The sequence below is a fragment of the Salmo salar genome, chromosome ssa19 (assembly GCF_905237065.1).
Source record: "Salmo salar chromosome ssa19, Ssal_v3.1, whole genome shotgun sequence".
NCBI lineage: Eukaryota > Metazoa > Chordata > Actinopteri > Salmoniformes > Salmonidae > Salmo > Salmo salar.
The window spans coordinates 64,749,056-64,767,017 of NC_059460.1; the positions used below are offsets into that span (position 1 = coordinate 64,749,056).

At 43.0% G+C, this 17,962-nt stretch overlaps 1 protein-coding gene across 4 annotated transcripts in view; it reads left to right on the forward strand.

Annotated features, from left to right (window-relative positions):
- LOC106579398 (double C2-like domain-containing protein alpha) overlaps nucleotides 1–17,962 on the forward strand; it is an 87,038-nt gene that overhangs the window by 19,937 nt on the left and 49,139 nt on the right. For all 4 annotated transcript variants that reach the window (XM_014159246.2, XM_014159249.2, XM_014159248.2 and 1 more), the window contains exons 2-5: nucleotides 11,741–12,096; nucleotides 12,696–12,775; nucleotides 16,229–16,303; nucleotides 16,577–16,686. In XM_014159246.2, coding sequence (XP_014014721.2) covers nucleotides 11,745–12,096; nucleotides 12,696–12,775; nucleotides 16,229–16,303; nucleotides 16,577–16,686 — 617 coding nt within the window. In that variant the 5' untranslated portion in view covers nucleotides 11,741–11,744. The remainder of the gene's footprint in view (nucleotides 1–11,740; nucleotides 12,097–12,695; nucleotides 12,776–16,228; nucleotides 16,304–16,576; nucleotides 16,687–17,962) is intronic.

Consider the following 17,962-nt stretch of genomic DNA (forward strand, 5'->3'; position numbering starts at 1 on the left):
AATACACGATAATATTTCATACGGAGCAAACTATTTTCAATAGGAAAGGAAAAGAACACAGCACGCTCCCTCGGTCACGTGCGCAATGAGACTAGCTTTGCCATAGAGCTCCCTGAGGATAAACAACTATTCCTCATTGGTTTTTCTAAAAACAAGCCTGAAACCATGTATAAAGACTGTTGACATCTAGTGGAAGCCATAGGAACTGCAATTTGGGAGGCAGAAGTCTTTGTTTTCAATAGCTTAACCTTTGAATTGGCTGGCAGGTCAACAGAAAAAAAATGTGTCCTCAGGTTTTTGCCTGCCAAATCAGTTCTGTTATACTCACAGACATAATCTTAACAGTTTTAGAAACTTTAGAGTGTTTTCAATCCAATACTACCATGCATATGCATATCCTAGCTTCTGGGCCTGAGTAACAGGTAGTTTACTTTGGGCACCTCAGTCATCCAAACTTCCAAATACTGCCCCCTATCCCTAACAAGTTTTATCCAAACTATTGTCCCCGCCACCTTGCCCTGTTTATAAGCAGCATCTCTTACAAGGCTGCTATCAATCCACGGTTTTTGATTCAGGAGCATTTTGAAAGACACCATCGGTATCACGTCTATGTATTTTTTGATGCGGTGATTGAGTCTGAGTATTCATTGATGTTATCTCCAGAGACGACCCGGAATATACAGTGCATTCTGAAATGTTTTCAGACCCCTTGACTTTTTCCACATTTTGTTACGTTACAGCCTTATTCTAAAGTGGATAAAATAAATAAAAATGTCCTCATCATGACAAAGTGAAAACAGGTTTTTTGAATTTTGGGAAAATGTATTACAAATAAAAACCAGAAATTCCTTATTTACATAAGTATTCTGACCATTTACTATGAGACTCAAAATTGAGCTCAGGTGCATCCTGTTTCCATTGATCATCCTTGAGATATTTCTACAACTTGATTGGAGTCCACCTGTGGTGAATTCAATTGATTGGACATGATTTGGAAAGGCACACTCCTGTCTATATAAGGTCCCACAGTTGACAGTGCATGTCAGAGCAAAAAACAAGCCATGAAGTCGAAGGAATTGTCTGTAGAGCTCCGAAACAGGATTGTTATCGAGGCACAGATCTGGGGAAGGGTACCAAAACATTTCTGCAGCATTGAAGGTCCCCAAAAACACAGTGGCCTCCATCATTCTTAAATGGAAGAAGTTTGGAACCACCAAGACTCTCCTAGAGCTGGCTGCCCGGCCAATCTGAGCAATTGGGGGAGAAGGGCCTTGGTCAGGGAGGTGACCAAGAACCCAATGGTTACTCTGACAGAGTTCCTCTGTGGAGATGGGAGAACCTTCCAGAAGGACAACCATCGCTGCAGCACTCCACCAAAAAGGCCTTTATGGGAGAGTGGCCAGACGGAAGGCACTCCTCAGTAAAAGGCACATGACAGCTCGCTTGTAGTTTGCCAAAAGGCACCTAAAGGACTCTCAGACCATGAGAAGCAAAGATTCTCTGGTCTGATGAAACCAAGATTAAACTCTTTGGCCTGAATGCCAAGCGTCATGTCCGGTGGAAACCTGGCACCATCCCTATGGTGAATCATGGTGGTGGTGGCAGCATCATGCTATGGGGATATTTTTCAGTGGCAGGGACTGGATCGAGGGAAAGATGAACGGAGCAAACTACAGAGATCCTTGAGCGTTCAGAACCTCAGACTGGGGGCGAATGTTCACCTCCCAACAGGACAACGAACCTAAGCACACAGCCAACACAGGAGTAGCTTCGGAACAAGTCTCTGAATATCCTTGAGTGGCCCAGCCAGAGCCCGGACTTGAACCTGATATAACAACTCTGGAGAGACCTGAAAATAGCTGTGCAGAGACGCGCCACATCCAACCTGACAGAGCTTGAGATGATCTGTAGAAAAGAATGGGAGAAACTCCCCAAATACAGGTTTGCCAAGCTTCTGTTTTTTTTTAAAATAAATTTGCTAAACTTTCTAACAAAATCAGTTTTTCTCTTTGTCGTTATGGGGTATTGTGTGTAGATTCGATGTATTTATTTTTTAATCCATTTTAGAATAAGGCTGTAACGTAACAAAACATGGAAAACTGAAGGGGTCTGAATACTTTCCGAATGCACTGTATGTATGGCGTGCGCCAAGTTAATAAATCTCAATATCTGTGACAGTGTCTAGTCTTTTCAAATATTTAGTGTAAAATTTACACAACAGTTATAAATGAGGCCCCAGGGCATAACCTAGCGAGCCTGATCGCAGTTTTCAACATTCCATTTCACTTCACATTTTACGATATCTGAATTGAAATAGGAAGGTGAATGGATCAATCAGGTTGGTTCCACTAGGCTAATCATAACCACCATTGAGAATGTAATCAATTGTCACGTCTTCTCCTGCTCCCCCGCTCAACGTCACCGGTCTACTAACCACCGGTCCTAGCAACCCATCATTACGCACACCTGGCAACCATCATTACGCACACCTGCGCCCCATCATGAGCCACACCTGGACTTCATCACTCCCTGATTACTTCCCCTTTATCTAGCACTCTTTTGTATCACCCATTAGGTAGTATTGTTTCCTGCTTTCATGTTTAGACACTACTCCTGTTTTTGTATTCACTCCATGTTCGTTCCTATTAAACTGTATCTGCTTCCTGACTCCCTGCGTCTCCATTACACAATACGACCTCACAGAATGGAAGTTGCAGCCAACCGAGACCTCTCCCAGATGATCGGTGAACAAGGGGACCTACTTCGCCAACACCATGACCAGCTGGCGCAAATGGGGACGGCTATGGATCAGGTCATCTGCTTTCTTCAAGGTCTAGATCTTCCTCAAACGACGTCACCCCAACAAGCGGAGGATCTTCTACCATGAGTCGACCCAGCACCCCAGCCCAGTCTGTCCAGGTCAGCGATGCCTGTTTGTCCTTTCCGGACAAATATGATGAGAAATCCAAATTCCGTGGCTTCCTCCTCCAGTGCTCCCTCTATTTTTCTCATCAAACGGGAGTCCCCACCACCGAGAGGTCCAAGGTTATCATGGTTATTTCCCTGCTGACCGGGCGGGAGTTGCAGTGGGCTACGGCCATCTGGGAGAGAGGGGAGGAGGAGCTGGGTTCCTATGGGAGGTTCATGGCTCTGTTCATAGGAGTCTTCGATCATCCACCGGAGGGCAGAGAGGGGAGTGACCGCCTACTCCAACTACAGCAGGAGGACCAGACCGCTGTGGAAGTACGCCCTCATCTTCCGTACAGTGGCAGCATCCAGCGAATGGAATGAGCCGGTGCTGCGCACTGTATTCAGAAGAGGATTGCGCGAGGAGGTACAGATGGAGTTGGCATCCCGAGACGACACCCTCTCATTGGACTCACTCATCACAATGGCCATCCGTCTGTATAACCTCCTTCGGGAACGTCAGCACTCCCATTGCCTCTCTCCCTCCTTCATTGACCAATCAGAGTCTGAACCCATGGAGGTAGAGGCCACACGCCTCTCCACAGCTGGGCAACGCCATCGGAGATAGCTGGGGCTCTGTCCCTACTGTGGTCAAGAAGGGCACCAGCTTCAACAGTGTCTGCTACGTCCCAAACCCCGGGAGCCACTAGAACAGATTGACGGCCCTGTGATCATCCGTCTCCTGGGGTAGGTGTGAGTATTCCATCATCATCAGTCTCCACCAAAGCCTTTTTAGTACCGATTTCACTAGCTGGCTGTCCCTTGTGTTGTTCCTACAGCTCTAGTGCACTTTAGTGCCGCGGGGAATTTATTGACCAGGCCCTTGCCTCCTCCCTGAACATATCATACCCGCTCTCCTCTCTTTTTCCGATTCATGCGCTGGATAACCGACCACTGGGATATGGGACAATCACACACATCACAGCACCACTCACCATCACCGTGGGACCCCTGCACCAAGAAAACTGCTTTCCCTTACCCTGTGGTTCCACGTCGGTTGAGAGTCCTGTAGTTGCCCTCCAGGCCGACATCCTAGAGGTTTACCAGGATCGCCAAGTGTCGGCTGGAGTGATGTAAAGCTCAATGGAAATGCTTTCTCTGGAGTGATGAATCACGCTTCACCATCTGGCAGTCCGACAGATAAATCTGGGTTTGGCTGATGCCAGGAGAACGCTACCTGCCTCAATGCATAGTGTCAACTGTAAAGTTTGGTGCAGGAGGAATAATGGTCTGGGGATTTTTTTCTGGCTAAGCTCCTTAGTTCCAGTGAAGGAAAATCTTAACGCTAGAGCGTACAATGACATTCTAGACGATTCTTTGCTTCCAACTTTGTGGCAACAGTTCGGAGAAGGCCCTTTCCTGTTTCAGCAAGACATTACCCCCGTGCACAAAGCGAGGTCCATACAGAAATGGTTTGTGGAGATTGGTGTGGAAGAACTTGACTGGCCTGCACAGAGCCCTGACCTCAACCCCATTAAACACCTTTGGGATGAATCGGAATGCCGACTGCAAGCCAGGCCTAATCACCCAACATCAGTGCCCGACCGCACTAATGCTCTTGTGGCTGACTGGAAGCAAGTCCCCAGCGCAATGTTTCAACATCTAGTAGAAAGCCTTCCCAGAAGATTGGAGGCTGTTATAGCAGCATAGTGGTGGCCAACTCCATATTAATGCCCATGATTTTGGAATTAAATGTTTGACGAGCAGGTGTACACATTTGGTCTTGTAATGTAGGTGTCACGTAAACCACACTTTGTATTCAGGACAAAAAGTTAATTGCTTTGATGCATTTTTTGCAGTTGTACTTTAGTGCCTTGTTGCAAACAAGATGCAAGTTTTGGAATATTTTTATTCTGTACAGACGTCCTTCCTAGTATTTTGGAGTAACTGCAATATTGTTGATCCATCCTCAGTTTTGTGGGTCAATATCAATAATGTACCAGTGCTTCCTGATACTGTCCTTAAATGCCTTCCCCAATGGTGAGTATTGGGTAAAGCATGATGGGACATGTTCTGATTTTTCTTTGACTTTTGGTTGAAGGCTTTCCAACTGTGTTAAACCTTCAAAAAGACAAACAAGCGGAAAACATTTAAGCGTGATACTGCGGACTACAAGGAGCAGAAGGTATATTTTTGGAGGGATGGCCGGAGACAGCCAATTGGCACCCCCCCACGAGCAAGCTGGAAGGGTTTACGCCAGCTCAGCCATAATCCTAGAGGGCCACTAATGAGGCAATCAACCACCTCCCTCACATCTGACTCCAGTGACCAATCCAGAGCCAGAACGTCTTCTTTATTTTGGGAATCCCGATGGACGACGTCATCGAATAGGCCATCATCACGACCACTGCCCACCCTGCGTCCCCGCAAGAAATGCAGAAGAGGACTACGTACAAAGACGGTAACACCCGAAATCCCTACCCCACACACGGAGTAAGACACACACCTGTTGGACAGGTTTATTTGCGTATCTGATACATGTTCATCTGCCCTAGGTAAGGGATCATTTTCCCAACATCTCAGGCCAAGGACTTTGATACAGTTATAGACTTTCAAAAGTTTCCGCAGTTTGAGATTGACCAAGTTTTTTTGGTAATGGGGTTCCTCCCTATGCACCTGCCAATGTTAATCTATTGAACTATTTTAGTAACCAGACAGGAAACAGTGCTAATGTTTTTCCCATTGATAACCTGAATGACAATGAACCTGACTCTCGCCCTGATGACAAGGGAAAATACATATTTTAAGAGGAAAATCACATTTTTACCACCTAAAAGAAAACCCTCTTGAAACATATAGCCGCCTAGATGAGAAAGATGATCATAATCTCCTGGCTAAATAAAAAAGGTATTCCACAATATGTCCAAAGCAGAGAAAGAATCTCTTATGGAACTGAAAAATAACTCCAGTATCATTATAAAACCTGTCAACAAAGGAGGTGCAATGGTGAAACTAAATGCAGACTATGAAAAGGAAATTCTGGGACAACTTAGTGATGATGAATTTTACAAAAAACTCAAAGGACCCAACTAATCAATTCAAGTCTCTGACAAAATGTTTGAATGAAGGAGAAATTACAAAGACCGAATATGAGTTTATGAAAGTTGACTGCCCAACCACACCCGTCTTAATACGCTCTACCCAAAATTCACAAGGGCATGACACCACCTATACCATTGTGAGTAGTAATGGATCTCTGACAGAGAATACCTCTACCTTTATAGACCATTTTGTGAAACCCTGGGAAATCGCACATCTACTAGAGACTATTGATTTTATACATTTTTGGAAATCTGTGGACCATATGTGGACCATAAATTCCATTCTGTATACTTTTGATGTTACCAGTATATATACTAACATCCCCCATCAGGGCGGCCTAGAGGCCCTCAAGTTCTACCTCAATGAACGTCCCCCTAATGCTCTACCCAGCACCAATTGGATTGTGGACTTGGCTGATCTGGTACTAACCTCCAACTATTTTCTTTTCAGGGGAGACTTTTTCCTCCAGACCAAAGGGACAGCGATGGGGAGCACGATGGCTCCTAATTATGCTCTCCTATATCTAGGAATGATTGAAAAACAGGTGGTGCTGAATCCAGACCCTTTTCTCTCCAATATTCTCCTAATTCAGAGATATTTGGATGACATTTGTGATCTATACAGGCACCCAGGAAGAACTTTTGGAATTCCCAGATGCAGACCACATCGAATAAACAATAGTTTAATATCCCAACAGGAGCAGGCAATAGACAGGTCAAGGCAGGCAGGGGTCAGTAAACCGGAGGTGGGGCAACGGTACAGGTCGGCAGGCAGGCTCAGGGGCAGGCAGAGTGGTCAGGCAGGCGGGCTCCGAGTCAGGACAGGCAAGGGTCAAAACCAGGAGGGCGAGAAACTGGAAAAAGCAGGCGCTGAGACACAAAACGCTGGTTGGCTTGAACAAACAATACGAACTGGCAACAGACTAGCAGAGAACACAGGTCTAAATACACAGGGGATAATGGGGAAGATGGGTGACACCTGGAGGCGGGTGGAGACAATCACAAAGACAGGTGAAACAGATCAGGGTGTGACACTTACCTAAACACTATGAATGAACACCTTCACGTCACCATTAACTATGACCAATCACAAATCAGTTTTCTTGATGTGATGGTTATTAAGGACAAAACCTCCCTCTCTACAGATCTCTATAGGAAACCTACGGACAGGAATACCCTCCTAAGAGATGACAGCTTTCATCCACGTCCACTTATTAAAAGTCTCCCTATAAGTCAATTCAGTCGTATCAGATTAATATGCAGACCACGGACCTCACACAAACATGCCAATGATTGTTTTGAAGGTTTAACACAGTTGGAAAAACTTCAACCAAAAGTCAAAGAAAAATCAGAACATGTCCAATCATGCTTTACCCAATACTCACCATTGGGGAAGGCATTTAAGGACAGTATCAGGAAACACTGGTACATTATTGATACTGACCCTCAATTGAAAGCCATTTTTAAATATCCCCCACGCATGGGTTTTAAAAGACCCCCAAACGTGAGAGATATTGTTGTTAAATCTGATTACCCACCAGAGAAAAGGGAAACTTTTTTTTAGACAAGGTTCCGGAGGGTAATTACAAATGTGGCCAATGTACTCAACGCAGCTTTATGTACAAATGCAACTAATTTACCCACCCCCGCACAGGACAAAGATTTAAGATCAAGGGCCTGATTACCTGCATGTCCACCAATGTTATTTACATGTTGAAATGTCCTTGTGGTCTGTCTTACATAGGGAAAACCGGTAGAAGTCTTAAGACACGGATCAGTGAGCGCCGCAGCAATATACGGACAGGTGAGACAAAGATCCGGTTGCTTCTCATTTTGTACAAGCTGGATATCCTATTAATTCTCTGAGATACATTGGAATAGAAATGGTCAAGATGTCACGCAGGGGAGGGGACATTGAGAGGAAACTTCTTCAAAGGGAATCTTTCTGGATCCACAGGCTGAACACACTGTCTCCTCTTGGCCTTAATGAGGAGTTTGACTTGGAAATGTTTCTATAGTTTAATATGTCTAAATTGTTGTTGTTTTTTTAATCCAAATTTAATATTGTATGTATATTACTGTAAATATTGATCACATTCCCTGTGTATGATCATATATGTTGATACATTGAATGTTAATATTGTGAAAATATTCAAAAAAATAATGTACCTCCCTCCTACACAGTTGAGGTCGGAAGTTTACATACACCTTAACCAAATACATTTAAACTAGGTTTTTCACAACTCCTGACATTTAATCCCAGTAAAAATTCCCTGTCTTAGGTCAGTTAGGATCACCACTTTATTTTAAGAATGTGAAATGTCAGAATAATAGTAGAGAATGATTTTTCAGCTTTTATTTCTTTCATCACATTCCCAGTGGGTCAGAAGTTGACATACACTCAATTAGTATTTCGTAGCATTGCCTTTAAATTGTTGAACTTGGGTCAAACATTTCGGGTAGCCTTCCACAAGCTTCCCACAATAAGTTGGGTGAATTTTGGCCCATTCCTCCTGACAGAGCTGGTGTAACTGAGTCAGGTTTGTAGGCCTCCTTGCTCGCACATGCTTTTTCAGTTCTGCCCTCATATTTTCTATAGGATTGAGGTCAGGGCTTTGTGATGGCCACTACAATACCTTGACTTTGTTGTCCTTAAGCCATTTTGCCACAACTTTGAAAGTATGCATGGGGTCATTGTTCATTTGGAAGACCCATTTGCGACCAAGCTTGAACTTCCTGTCTGATGTCTTGAGATATTGCTTCAATATATCCACATCATTTTCCTACCTCATGATGCCATCTATTTTGTGAAGTGCACCAGTCCCTCCTGCAGCAAAGCACCCCCACAACATGATGCTGCCACCCCCTTGCTTCATGGTTAGGATGGTGTTCTTCAGCTTGCAAGCCTCCTGATTTTTCTTCCAAACATAATGATGGTCATTATGGCCAAACAGTTCTATTTTTATTTCGTCAGACCAGAGGACATTTCTCCAAAAAGTACGATCTTTGTCCCCATGTGCAGTTGCAAACCGTAGTCTGGCTTTTTTATGGAGGTTTTGGAGCAGTGGCTTCTTCCTTGCCGAACGACCTTTCCGGTTATGTCGATGTAGGACATCTTTTTACTGTGGATATAGATACTTTTGTACCTGTTTCCTCCAGCATCTTCACAAGGTCCTTTGCTGTTGTTCTGGGATTGATTTGCACTTTTCGCACCAAAGTACGTTAATCTCTAGGAGACAGAATGCGTCTCCTTCCTGAGCGGTTGTCACGACACCTACAGAAGGTGGCGCCCCTCCTCGCCCGGGCGGCGGTCGTCGTCGCCGGCCTACTAGCTGCCACCGATTTTATGTTTCACGTTCTGTTAGTTAGGCCTAGGTTAGTTACGCACCTGTTTTGTGTTAGTTGTTAGTGGGGAAGGGTATTTAGGCTAGCTAGTTAGGTTTGTGGTTTGTGCGGGATTGTTCGTTGTCAGGGTTGATTGTTGGTTATGAGGTTCTGTGTTTTTCCCTCTTGGAGTTACGTTGTATTGTTTTTTGGGCTGCGTCCCTGGTGAACGTTCTTTTAAGGGTGGTGCCTTTATTTTTGCACACCCTGCACTCCGTTTTTTGCATATTTTTCCGTGTGAATATTTTATTAAACTTTATTCCCGGAATCATCTGTCTCCTGCACCTGACTCCACCTCTCCTGATTCCTCAAGCCACCCGTTGTGACAGCGGTATGACGGCTGTGTGGTCCCATGGTGTTTATACTTGTGTACTATTATTTATACAGATGAACGTGGTACCTTCAGGCGTTTGGAAATTGCTCCCAAGGATGAACCAGACATGTGGAGGTCTACAATTCTTTTTCTGAAGTTTTGGCTGATTTCTATTAATTTTCCCATGATGTCAAGCAAAGAGGCACGGAGTTTGAAGGTAGGCCTTGAAATACATCCACAGGTACACCTCCAATTCACTCAAATGATGTCAATTAGCCTATCAGAAGCTTCTAAAGCCATTACATCATTTTCTGGAATTTTCCAAGCTCTTTAAAGGCACAGTCAACATAGTGTATGTAAACTTCTGACCCACTGGAATTGTGATACAGTGAATTATAAGTGAAATAATCTGTCTGTAAACAATTGTTGGAAAAATGACTTGTGTCATGCACAAAGTAGATGTCCTAACCGACTTGCCAAAACTATAGTTTGCTAACAAGAAATTTGTGGAGCGGTTGAAAAACGAGTTTTAATGACTCCAACCTAAGTGTATGTAAACTTCCGACTTCAACTGTATATAGGACCTTCCACCCCCACCGGGGATATGGATGCCTGATGAAGACCTAAGGGTCGAAACGTTGTTAATAAATATCACCTGGGAGCATGAGCAGCTGTGTTTTCCTTTCTGTTTTCCATGAGTTTGCCTACAACTCCAGCTCCTGAGGAAAGTACCTGGATGTGCGTATGTTCTTATTAAATACACTTTGGATGGTGTATCAATACACCCAGTCACTGCAAAGATACAGGCGTCCTTCCTAACTCAGTTGCCGGAGAGGAAGGAAACCGCCAGAGATTTCACTGTGAGGCCAATGGTGACATTAAACAGTTAGAGTTGAATGCCTGTGATAGGAAAAAACTGAGGATGGATCCACAACTTTGTAGTTACTCCACAATACTAAGCTAATTGACTGAGTGAAAAGAAGGAAGCCTGTACAAATCACAATTATTCCACAACATGCATCCTGTTTGTAACAAGGCACTAAAGTAATACTAAAAATTTTTTTGCAAAACAATAAACATTTTGTCCTGAATACAAAGTGTTATATTTGGGGCAAATCCAATACAACACATTACTGAGTGCCACTCTCCATATTTTCAGGCATAGTGGTGGCTGCATCATGTTATGGGTATGCTTGTAATCGTTTTTCAGGATAAAAAAGAAACGGAATGGATTTGAGCAGGGGCAAAATCCTAGAGGAAAATCTGGTTCAGTCTGCTTTCCACCAGACAATGGAGGATTAGTTCACCTTTCAGCAGGACAATAATCTAAAACACCAAATCTACACTGGAGTTGCTTACCAAGAAGACAGTGATTGTTCCTGAGTGGCCAAGTTACAGTTTTGACCTAAATCTGCTTGAAATCTATGGCAAGACCTGAAAATGGTTGTCTACCATTGATCAACAACCAAATTTGGCAGAGCTTGAAGAATTTTGAAAAGAATAATGAGCAAATGTTGTACAATCCAGGTGTAGAAAGCTCTAAGACTCACTGCTGTAATCACCGCCAAAAGTGATTCTAACATGTATTGACTCATGAATGCTTATCTAACATGAATAGTTATCTAACATGAATACTTATCTAATGAAGATATACTCTATAGGTGTTTTATTTTTCATATTTTTTTTTACAAATGTTAATGTTTTTAGTATTTTGTGTAGATCGTTGACAAAAAATGACAATTAAATCCATTTTAATCCAAGATAAACAGCCCTTAGCTGATTGAGAGGGTTGCTGTCCAAGAGGAAGATTGGCCGTTTTTAGTATAAACGTTTCTGTCCAGTTTTTGTGGAAACTTACACTGAATCGCTTGATACATACGACCCCGGGACTGAGTTGGAAAACACAAAGTGGTTAGACGGAAAAAGGATCAGATGTCATCAGACTCAAAGTACCACAACTGAATATATCCTCAAGGTCAATACCATGATTTGTGTCTATTTCCTGACTATAACAACTGTTTCTTTCCCCCTCCAGCCCTATGACTGTGCGAAAGGGAAACAAGCGCCTGACCATCTCCATCCAGGAACACATGGCCATTGATGTCTGTCCCGGGCCAATCCGCCCCATACGACAGATCTCTGCCTACTTTCCCCGCCTCTCGCCCACTTCCTCCGTCTCTGAGTTGAATCCAGCCAATCCATCTGGGTTTACCTCCACGCTCAGCCCCAGCAGCGGAGGAGGGGCAGTAGGGGGAGGAGGAGGGGGCGGCGGTGGTCTGTTGTCCCCACTGTTGGCAGGGGCAACAGGAGACGGCGAAGGGGGCACGTTGTCGGCCATGAGTAGCATGGACGCATCAATCGAGATTGACAGCTGTGACAGCGATGACAGCAGTGAGTGGAAGGGTTATGGAGTGGAGTATCAGAGTGGAGCAACAGGGTAGAGTAACGCAGTAGATACCCAGGGTGGAGTAAGTGGGTCGCACAGGGTGGAGTAAGTGGGTGTAGAAACACAGTGTAGTAACAGAGTGGAGTAAGAGGGTAGAGTAATTGAGTGGAGTAATGGGGTGGACTAACAGGGTGACGTAACAGAGGGGAATAACAGAGGGAAGTAATAGGGGGGAGTAATAGGGTAAAGTAACAGAGTGGAATAACGGGGTGATGTGACAGGGTGGAGTAACAGGTTAGAGTAACAGAGTAGAGTAACAGGGTGGTGTAACAGAGTGGAATAAAGGGGTGGAGTAACATGATGGAGTTAACAGGGCGAAATTACAGAGTGGAGTAACAGAGTGAAGTAGCAGAGTAGAGTAACACGGGTGGAGTAACATGGTGGCGTAACGGAGTAACAAGGATAAAGTATCAGGGTGTAAAAAAGTGAAGTAATGTGGTTGAGTAATGAAGTGAAGTAATGGGGTGGAGACCAGAACCATAACATAGATTTGTGCGATAAAGGAGTCATACATTAACGTCTTATTTCTGTTACTGTCTTTCAGCCGCCTTGGGGACATTGGAGTTTGACCTGCTGTATGAGCGAGCCACCAGCTCCTTACACTGCACCGTAATCAAAGCCAAGGTAGCTACACTCAAACCCCCAGTCTCAGAGAAACTGTTCTCTCCAGGCATCTCTCTCTATCCTCCACCTGCCACTAGTGGTGGAAAAAGTACCCAATTGTCATACTTCAGTAAAAGTAAAGATGCATTAATAGAAAATGACTCAAGTAAAGTGAAAGTCACCCAGTAAAATACTACTTGAGTAAAAGTCTAAAAGTATTTGGTTTTAAATATACTTACTGTAAGTATCAAAAGTAAATGTGATTGCTAAAATATACTTAAGTATCAAAAGTCAAAGTATAATCATTTCTAATTCCTTATATAAAGCAAACCAGATGGCATAATTTTCTTGTTTTTTTTTAATTTACGGATAGCCAGGGGCACACTGGCGGACTCACTGTTTAGTGAGTCCACCAGATCAGAGGCAGTAGGGATGACCAGGGACGTTCTCTTGGTATGTGCTTGAATTGGACCATTTTCCTCTCCTGTTAAGAATTGAAATTGAGTACTTTTGGGAGTCAGGGAAAATGTTTGGTGTAAAAAGTATATACTTTTCTTTAGGAATGTCGTGAAGTAATATTAAAAGTTGTCAAAAATATAAATAGTAAAGTAAAGTACAGATACCTCATAAAACTACTTGAGTAGTACGTTAAAGTATTTTTACTTTACACCACTACCTGCCACCCTCTTTTCTACCCTCAGCATGGAGCTCCCTTTCTACCCCCCAACCCACCTCTTGTTTCAAAACACAACACACCACCCCTCTCTCTCCACAGTATACCTGCCCAGTGTTGGGCAGATTACTTGAAAAATGTAGTATGTTACTGATAGCAGTTACATGACAATGAAGTAATCAGTAATATAATCCTTTGGATTACTGAAAATGAGTAACGTAATCTGAATACATTTGGATTACTTTCACTTCTATCACCCCGACACATTTGAAAATGTTTTAAAAGCATGCACCTAATATAGCATTATTTAATTTCATAATATGACTATTTCCAAATTGGGGACTAGTGTGATAACATGACATCCTAGAATTCACATGTTCTATATTATATGTGTGAGAGCATAGTCACAGGGCTCCTGAGCAATGTATTAAGCAAGAATTTAGCTAGGAGTGTCTGAGTGGGGAGCAGTGTTGCCAACTTAGCGACTTTGTCGCTATATTTAGTGAGTATTCAGACCCCTCTAGCGACACATTTTCAAAAAAGCGACTAGCGACAAAAATAGCAACTGTTTCTGGTGTTATTGGAGACTTTCGGAGACTCTGGCGTGAAAGCATGTATCGTTCTTACTCTTCTCAACGAGCAGCAGGTGCTGCCGTGGGCCCCACCCCCGTCCCAAAGCACTCACATGCAGCCCAGTCCTCGCACAGCAGTCCCTCCCAGCTGCAGTCAGAGCAGGAGATATTCACCCCTCCGAGTCCAGACTGCAAATGAACCGCGCATGCGGGTACGCTCTGCTGGCTGATCCCGCCCTGGCTTACATTCAGGGCGGGATGTAAATGTAAAAAACTGAACTAAAAAACAAAAAAACGTTTATTTATATAAAATAAAAAACGAAGTAACTCTGCCAGTGTCTCTTTTGGGTCACATTTGCCGGTCCCAAGCCTGGATACAGGAGGAGGGCTTGAATTGTGACATAAAAAAAAACAAGAATCGACAGAAGAAAGTTCATTTGTAGTTCTAAACATATTTAGGGTGTTTTTTTACTCACTTTTTGTCTCTCCTACGACGTTATTCCTCTCCTACAGCGTCCATCACAATTACATGCACATGGCCAATTATGCAAATTTGGTGATGACGTCATTTAGCGACTTCTAGTGACTTTTAGGACAGCCAATAGCAACTTTCCTTATTGAGGAGTTGGCAACACTGGTTGGGAGGGGCAATTTGAAAACTAGCTGTTATTGGCAGAGAGGTTTGGAACGCTCTTTCTTATTGGTCTATTAACTAATTTACCGCCTGGTGATGGCCAACCAAAATTCCAACATTTCAGGCTGTCTGTTCAAAGAGCTTGTTCACTAAAAGCACATTGTAATCATTTTCACAATTTCACAGTATTATTCCAACCTCATAGAGTAGAAATATATATAAAACATAGTAAAATCAAGTTTTTGAATGCACTGGGCCTTTAATCTAACATATCCATGCAGGAATGCATGATTCCAGGTATTTTGATTTGAAACTTAAAACAGTGATTGTCATGAATGTTGGGTTTGACAATAATAGGCAACTGGTGCTACTATTTTATTATTGAAACAGGGTTCCAGACTTTTCTTATTTTTTTATCACCAGATTAGTGTCTACATCTTTTTGGACACCAATATTCCATAGGTTAATTCATTTGGGGGCTATTTCAGCACCTGAGGAAGTGGTTAGTTAGATAACATAGCCTAGCCCAGCTTTTCCCAAACCTGGTCCTGAAGACGCCAAAGGGGTGAACATTGTTTTTTGCCCTAGCACTACATAGCTGATTAAAATAATCAAAGCTTTATGATGAATTCATTATTTGTTTCAGCTGTGAAGAGTTAGGGACAAAAAAACCTTTGGGGTCACCAGGACATAGTTTGGGAAACGCTAGCCTAATATTTAGGCTACTAATAGTTAGCCGTGTAATTGATATGAGTAAATTTAATGATTAGGCCTATGCACTCACTCACCTTGAATGGCTGACGTGAGTACCCTCTGGTCAATATTAAGAGTTGATATATACAATTCTGACCAAAAGAAAGCTGGGACCCTCTTCTCTTTTACAGTAACAACAGTTGTTGCTTTCAAGACATTGCGCAATAAATAAATGGCAAGAAAAACAATCACAACAAAAATGATCCCGCAACTGAGCACACAAAGGAGAGAGAGAGAGAGAGTGAAAGTGGACTGCTACAAAGCAGTCTGATTGACCAGAAGGCCAGGTGTAAATGTTTTTGAAGTCTTGCCTATTCATTCAACCAGTTTGAATACAAAAGAAGCCACCCACCATTGATGGGCAATCAGCAGAACACTATAATATTTGAGAGCATGTGAGAATCTTGAGGGTGCTCTAAATGACAGCAATGCTGACAAAGTTTTATCAATTTTCCCTCTTGATAGTAATCTAAGTAATCCCAAATGTAATCAGCTGTTTTTAAGAATGTAACTGTAATCAGATTTTTTTTATAATCGCTTTGATTACAGTTACTTCAAATTTGTATTCGGATTACGCAATCCCCGTTACATGTAATCCTATACTACCCTGTCCCCTCTCCCTCTACCATTATTATCCCCTACTATAGTAAGATAGATTTTTGGTGAGGTTTTCTAATAAATTGTTCATATGCCCACCCGTGTAGGCCTTCGACTGCGCACAATCGATGTTGTTAGTTGGACTTGATATTCTCTCTCTCCTCCCCACCACATGCTCTATCCCCCCCTCTTTCTCCCTCTCTCTATCCTCTTTTTTTCTTTCCCCATCCCCCTCTACCTCCAAGGGTCTGAAGCCAATGGATTTCAATGGCCTGGCCGATCCTTACGTCAAGCTGCACCTGCTCCCAGGAGCCTGCAAGGTCCACTTTTATTATTAGCACACATTACATACAGTATATTGATAGCCTTATCAAAAGTCACATTTATTTTGCACCTATTAACAGTTTTACATATAATCATTGTTGGAGTAGGGAAATTCCTTGTCACTGGTTATTTATTATTGACAAGGTTATCCTGTACCATGAAATGTTTCCCAAATAGGTTGGTACTTTGCCCGTTAGGGCCAATGTAGATTGGTATGGGTTGCTGTTACTGTTTTAACCCTGCTTTGTTGTGATCTTCAACACTCCCAGGCGAACAAACTGAAGACCAAGATCGTGCACAACACCCTGAACCCTGTGTGGAATGAAAGACTCACCTACCTGGGCATCACAGAGGATGACATGTACAGAAAGACACTCAGGTAAATGTTATACTCGGGCAGGGGTGAAAGTAGATTTCATTTATTTCTGGTATGGGACCTCCTATATGTGCACGCGCTTGCACATGTACCAAAATAATGTAGGGGCCTAATCATGAAATTACATATAGAATCAATGCATTCAGTTGTCCAACTGACTAGGTATCCCCTTTCCCTTTCCCTATTCATTCAATAGGATCTCTGTGGGCCTAGTCGTAAAGATTTGTCATTTCACTTAGAAAGTGTTTTACATTTTATTGTGGCATAAACACAGCCAGTCGTGATGTTTTCATCTGATTGTCAAACAATCACTTCAAAGGGCTCCTTTGCTAGGCTACCCATGCACATTCATCCACTCGCGACATATTTCCAGCCTCCAAAACAGTGGTGATTGAAAAGAGACATCTGATGCTGCTGGAGGACCTGGAATATGAAATTTGAATGCAATTGGCCTAAAAGCATTTTTGACCTCTTTTGACTTGTTAGAATTAATTCTGAAAAGAATATCGTCAGATTATTTTAGATTGACTCCCGAGTGGCGCAGTGATCTAAGGCACTGCATCTCAGTGCTAGATGCGTTACTACAGACACCCTGGTTCGAATCCAGACTGTCTCACAACCGACCTTGATTGGGAGTCCCTATGACGGCACACAATTGGCCCAGCGTCGTCCGGGTTTGGCCGGTGTAGGCTGTCATTGTAAATAAGAATTAGTTCTTAACTGACTTGCCTAGTTAAATAAAGGTTATGTTAAAAATGTAAAAATACTACATATTTGAAACAGTCTGTGTCTAGCTGCCTGTCTGTCTATCAACCCTGTGACAGTCATCTTTTCCCATTGAAAAAAAACATTAACCATTTGACACCTACCTTTTCCCACTGAATGCAATGTATTGACAAAAACAATATATTGTGCTGTTTTCCTTTTTCCAAAACATGCTGTAACGATAAATAATGGTTTAATAGCCTACATTTTTCTTGACCTATTGTGATAGGCTCATGTTTTACCGTTACGGTGTACCCCCGCTATTTATTTTGCTGGGACGTCGTACCGGACGTACCGCCTTACTTTCACCCCTGTACTCTGGGCTCCCTTTCTATTTCTGTCCTCTTTGCTCTTTCTCCCTCTGTCTCGCTCTCTCACATAGGCGCGTGCACAGACACACAGACACACACACACACACACACACAAAAACAAACACACACAAACACACTTTCTTTTTCATTTCTCAGTGTCTGATTCACTCTCATCTGCATGTTTTGTCAACCCCTTTTCTGTC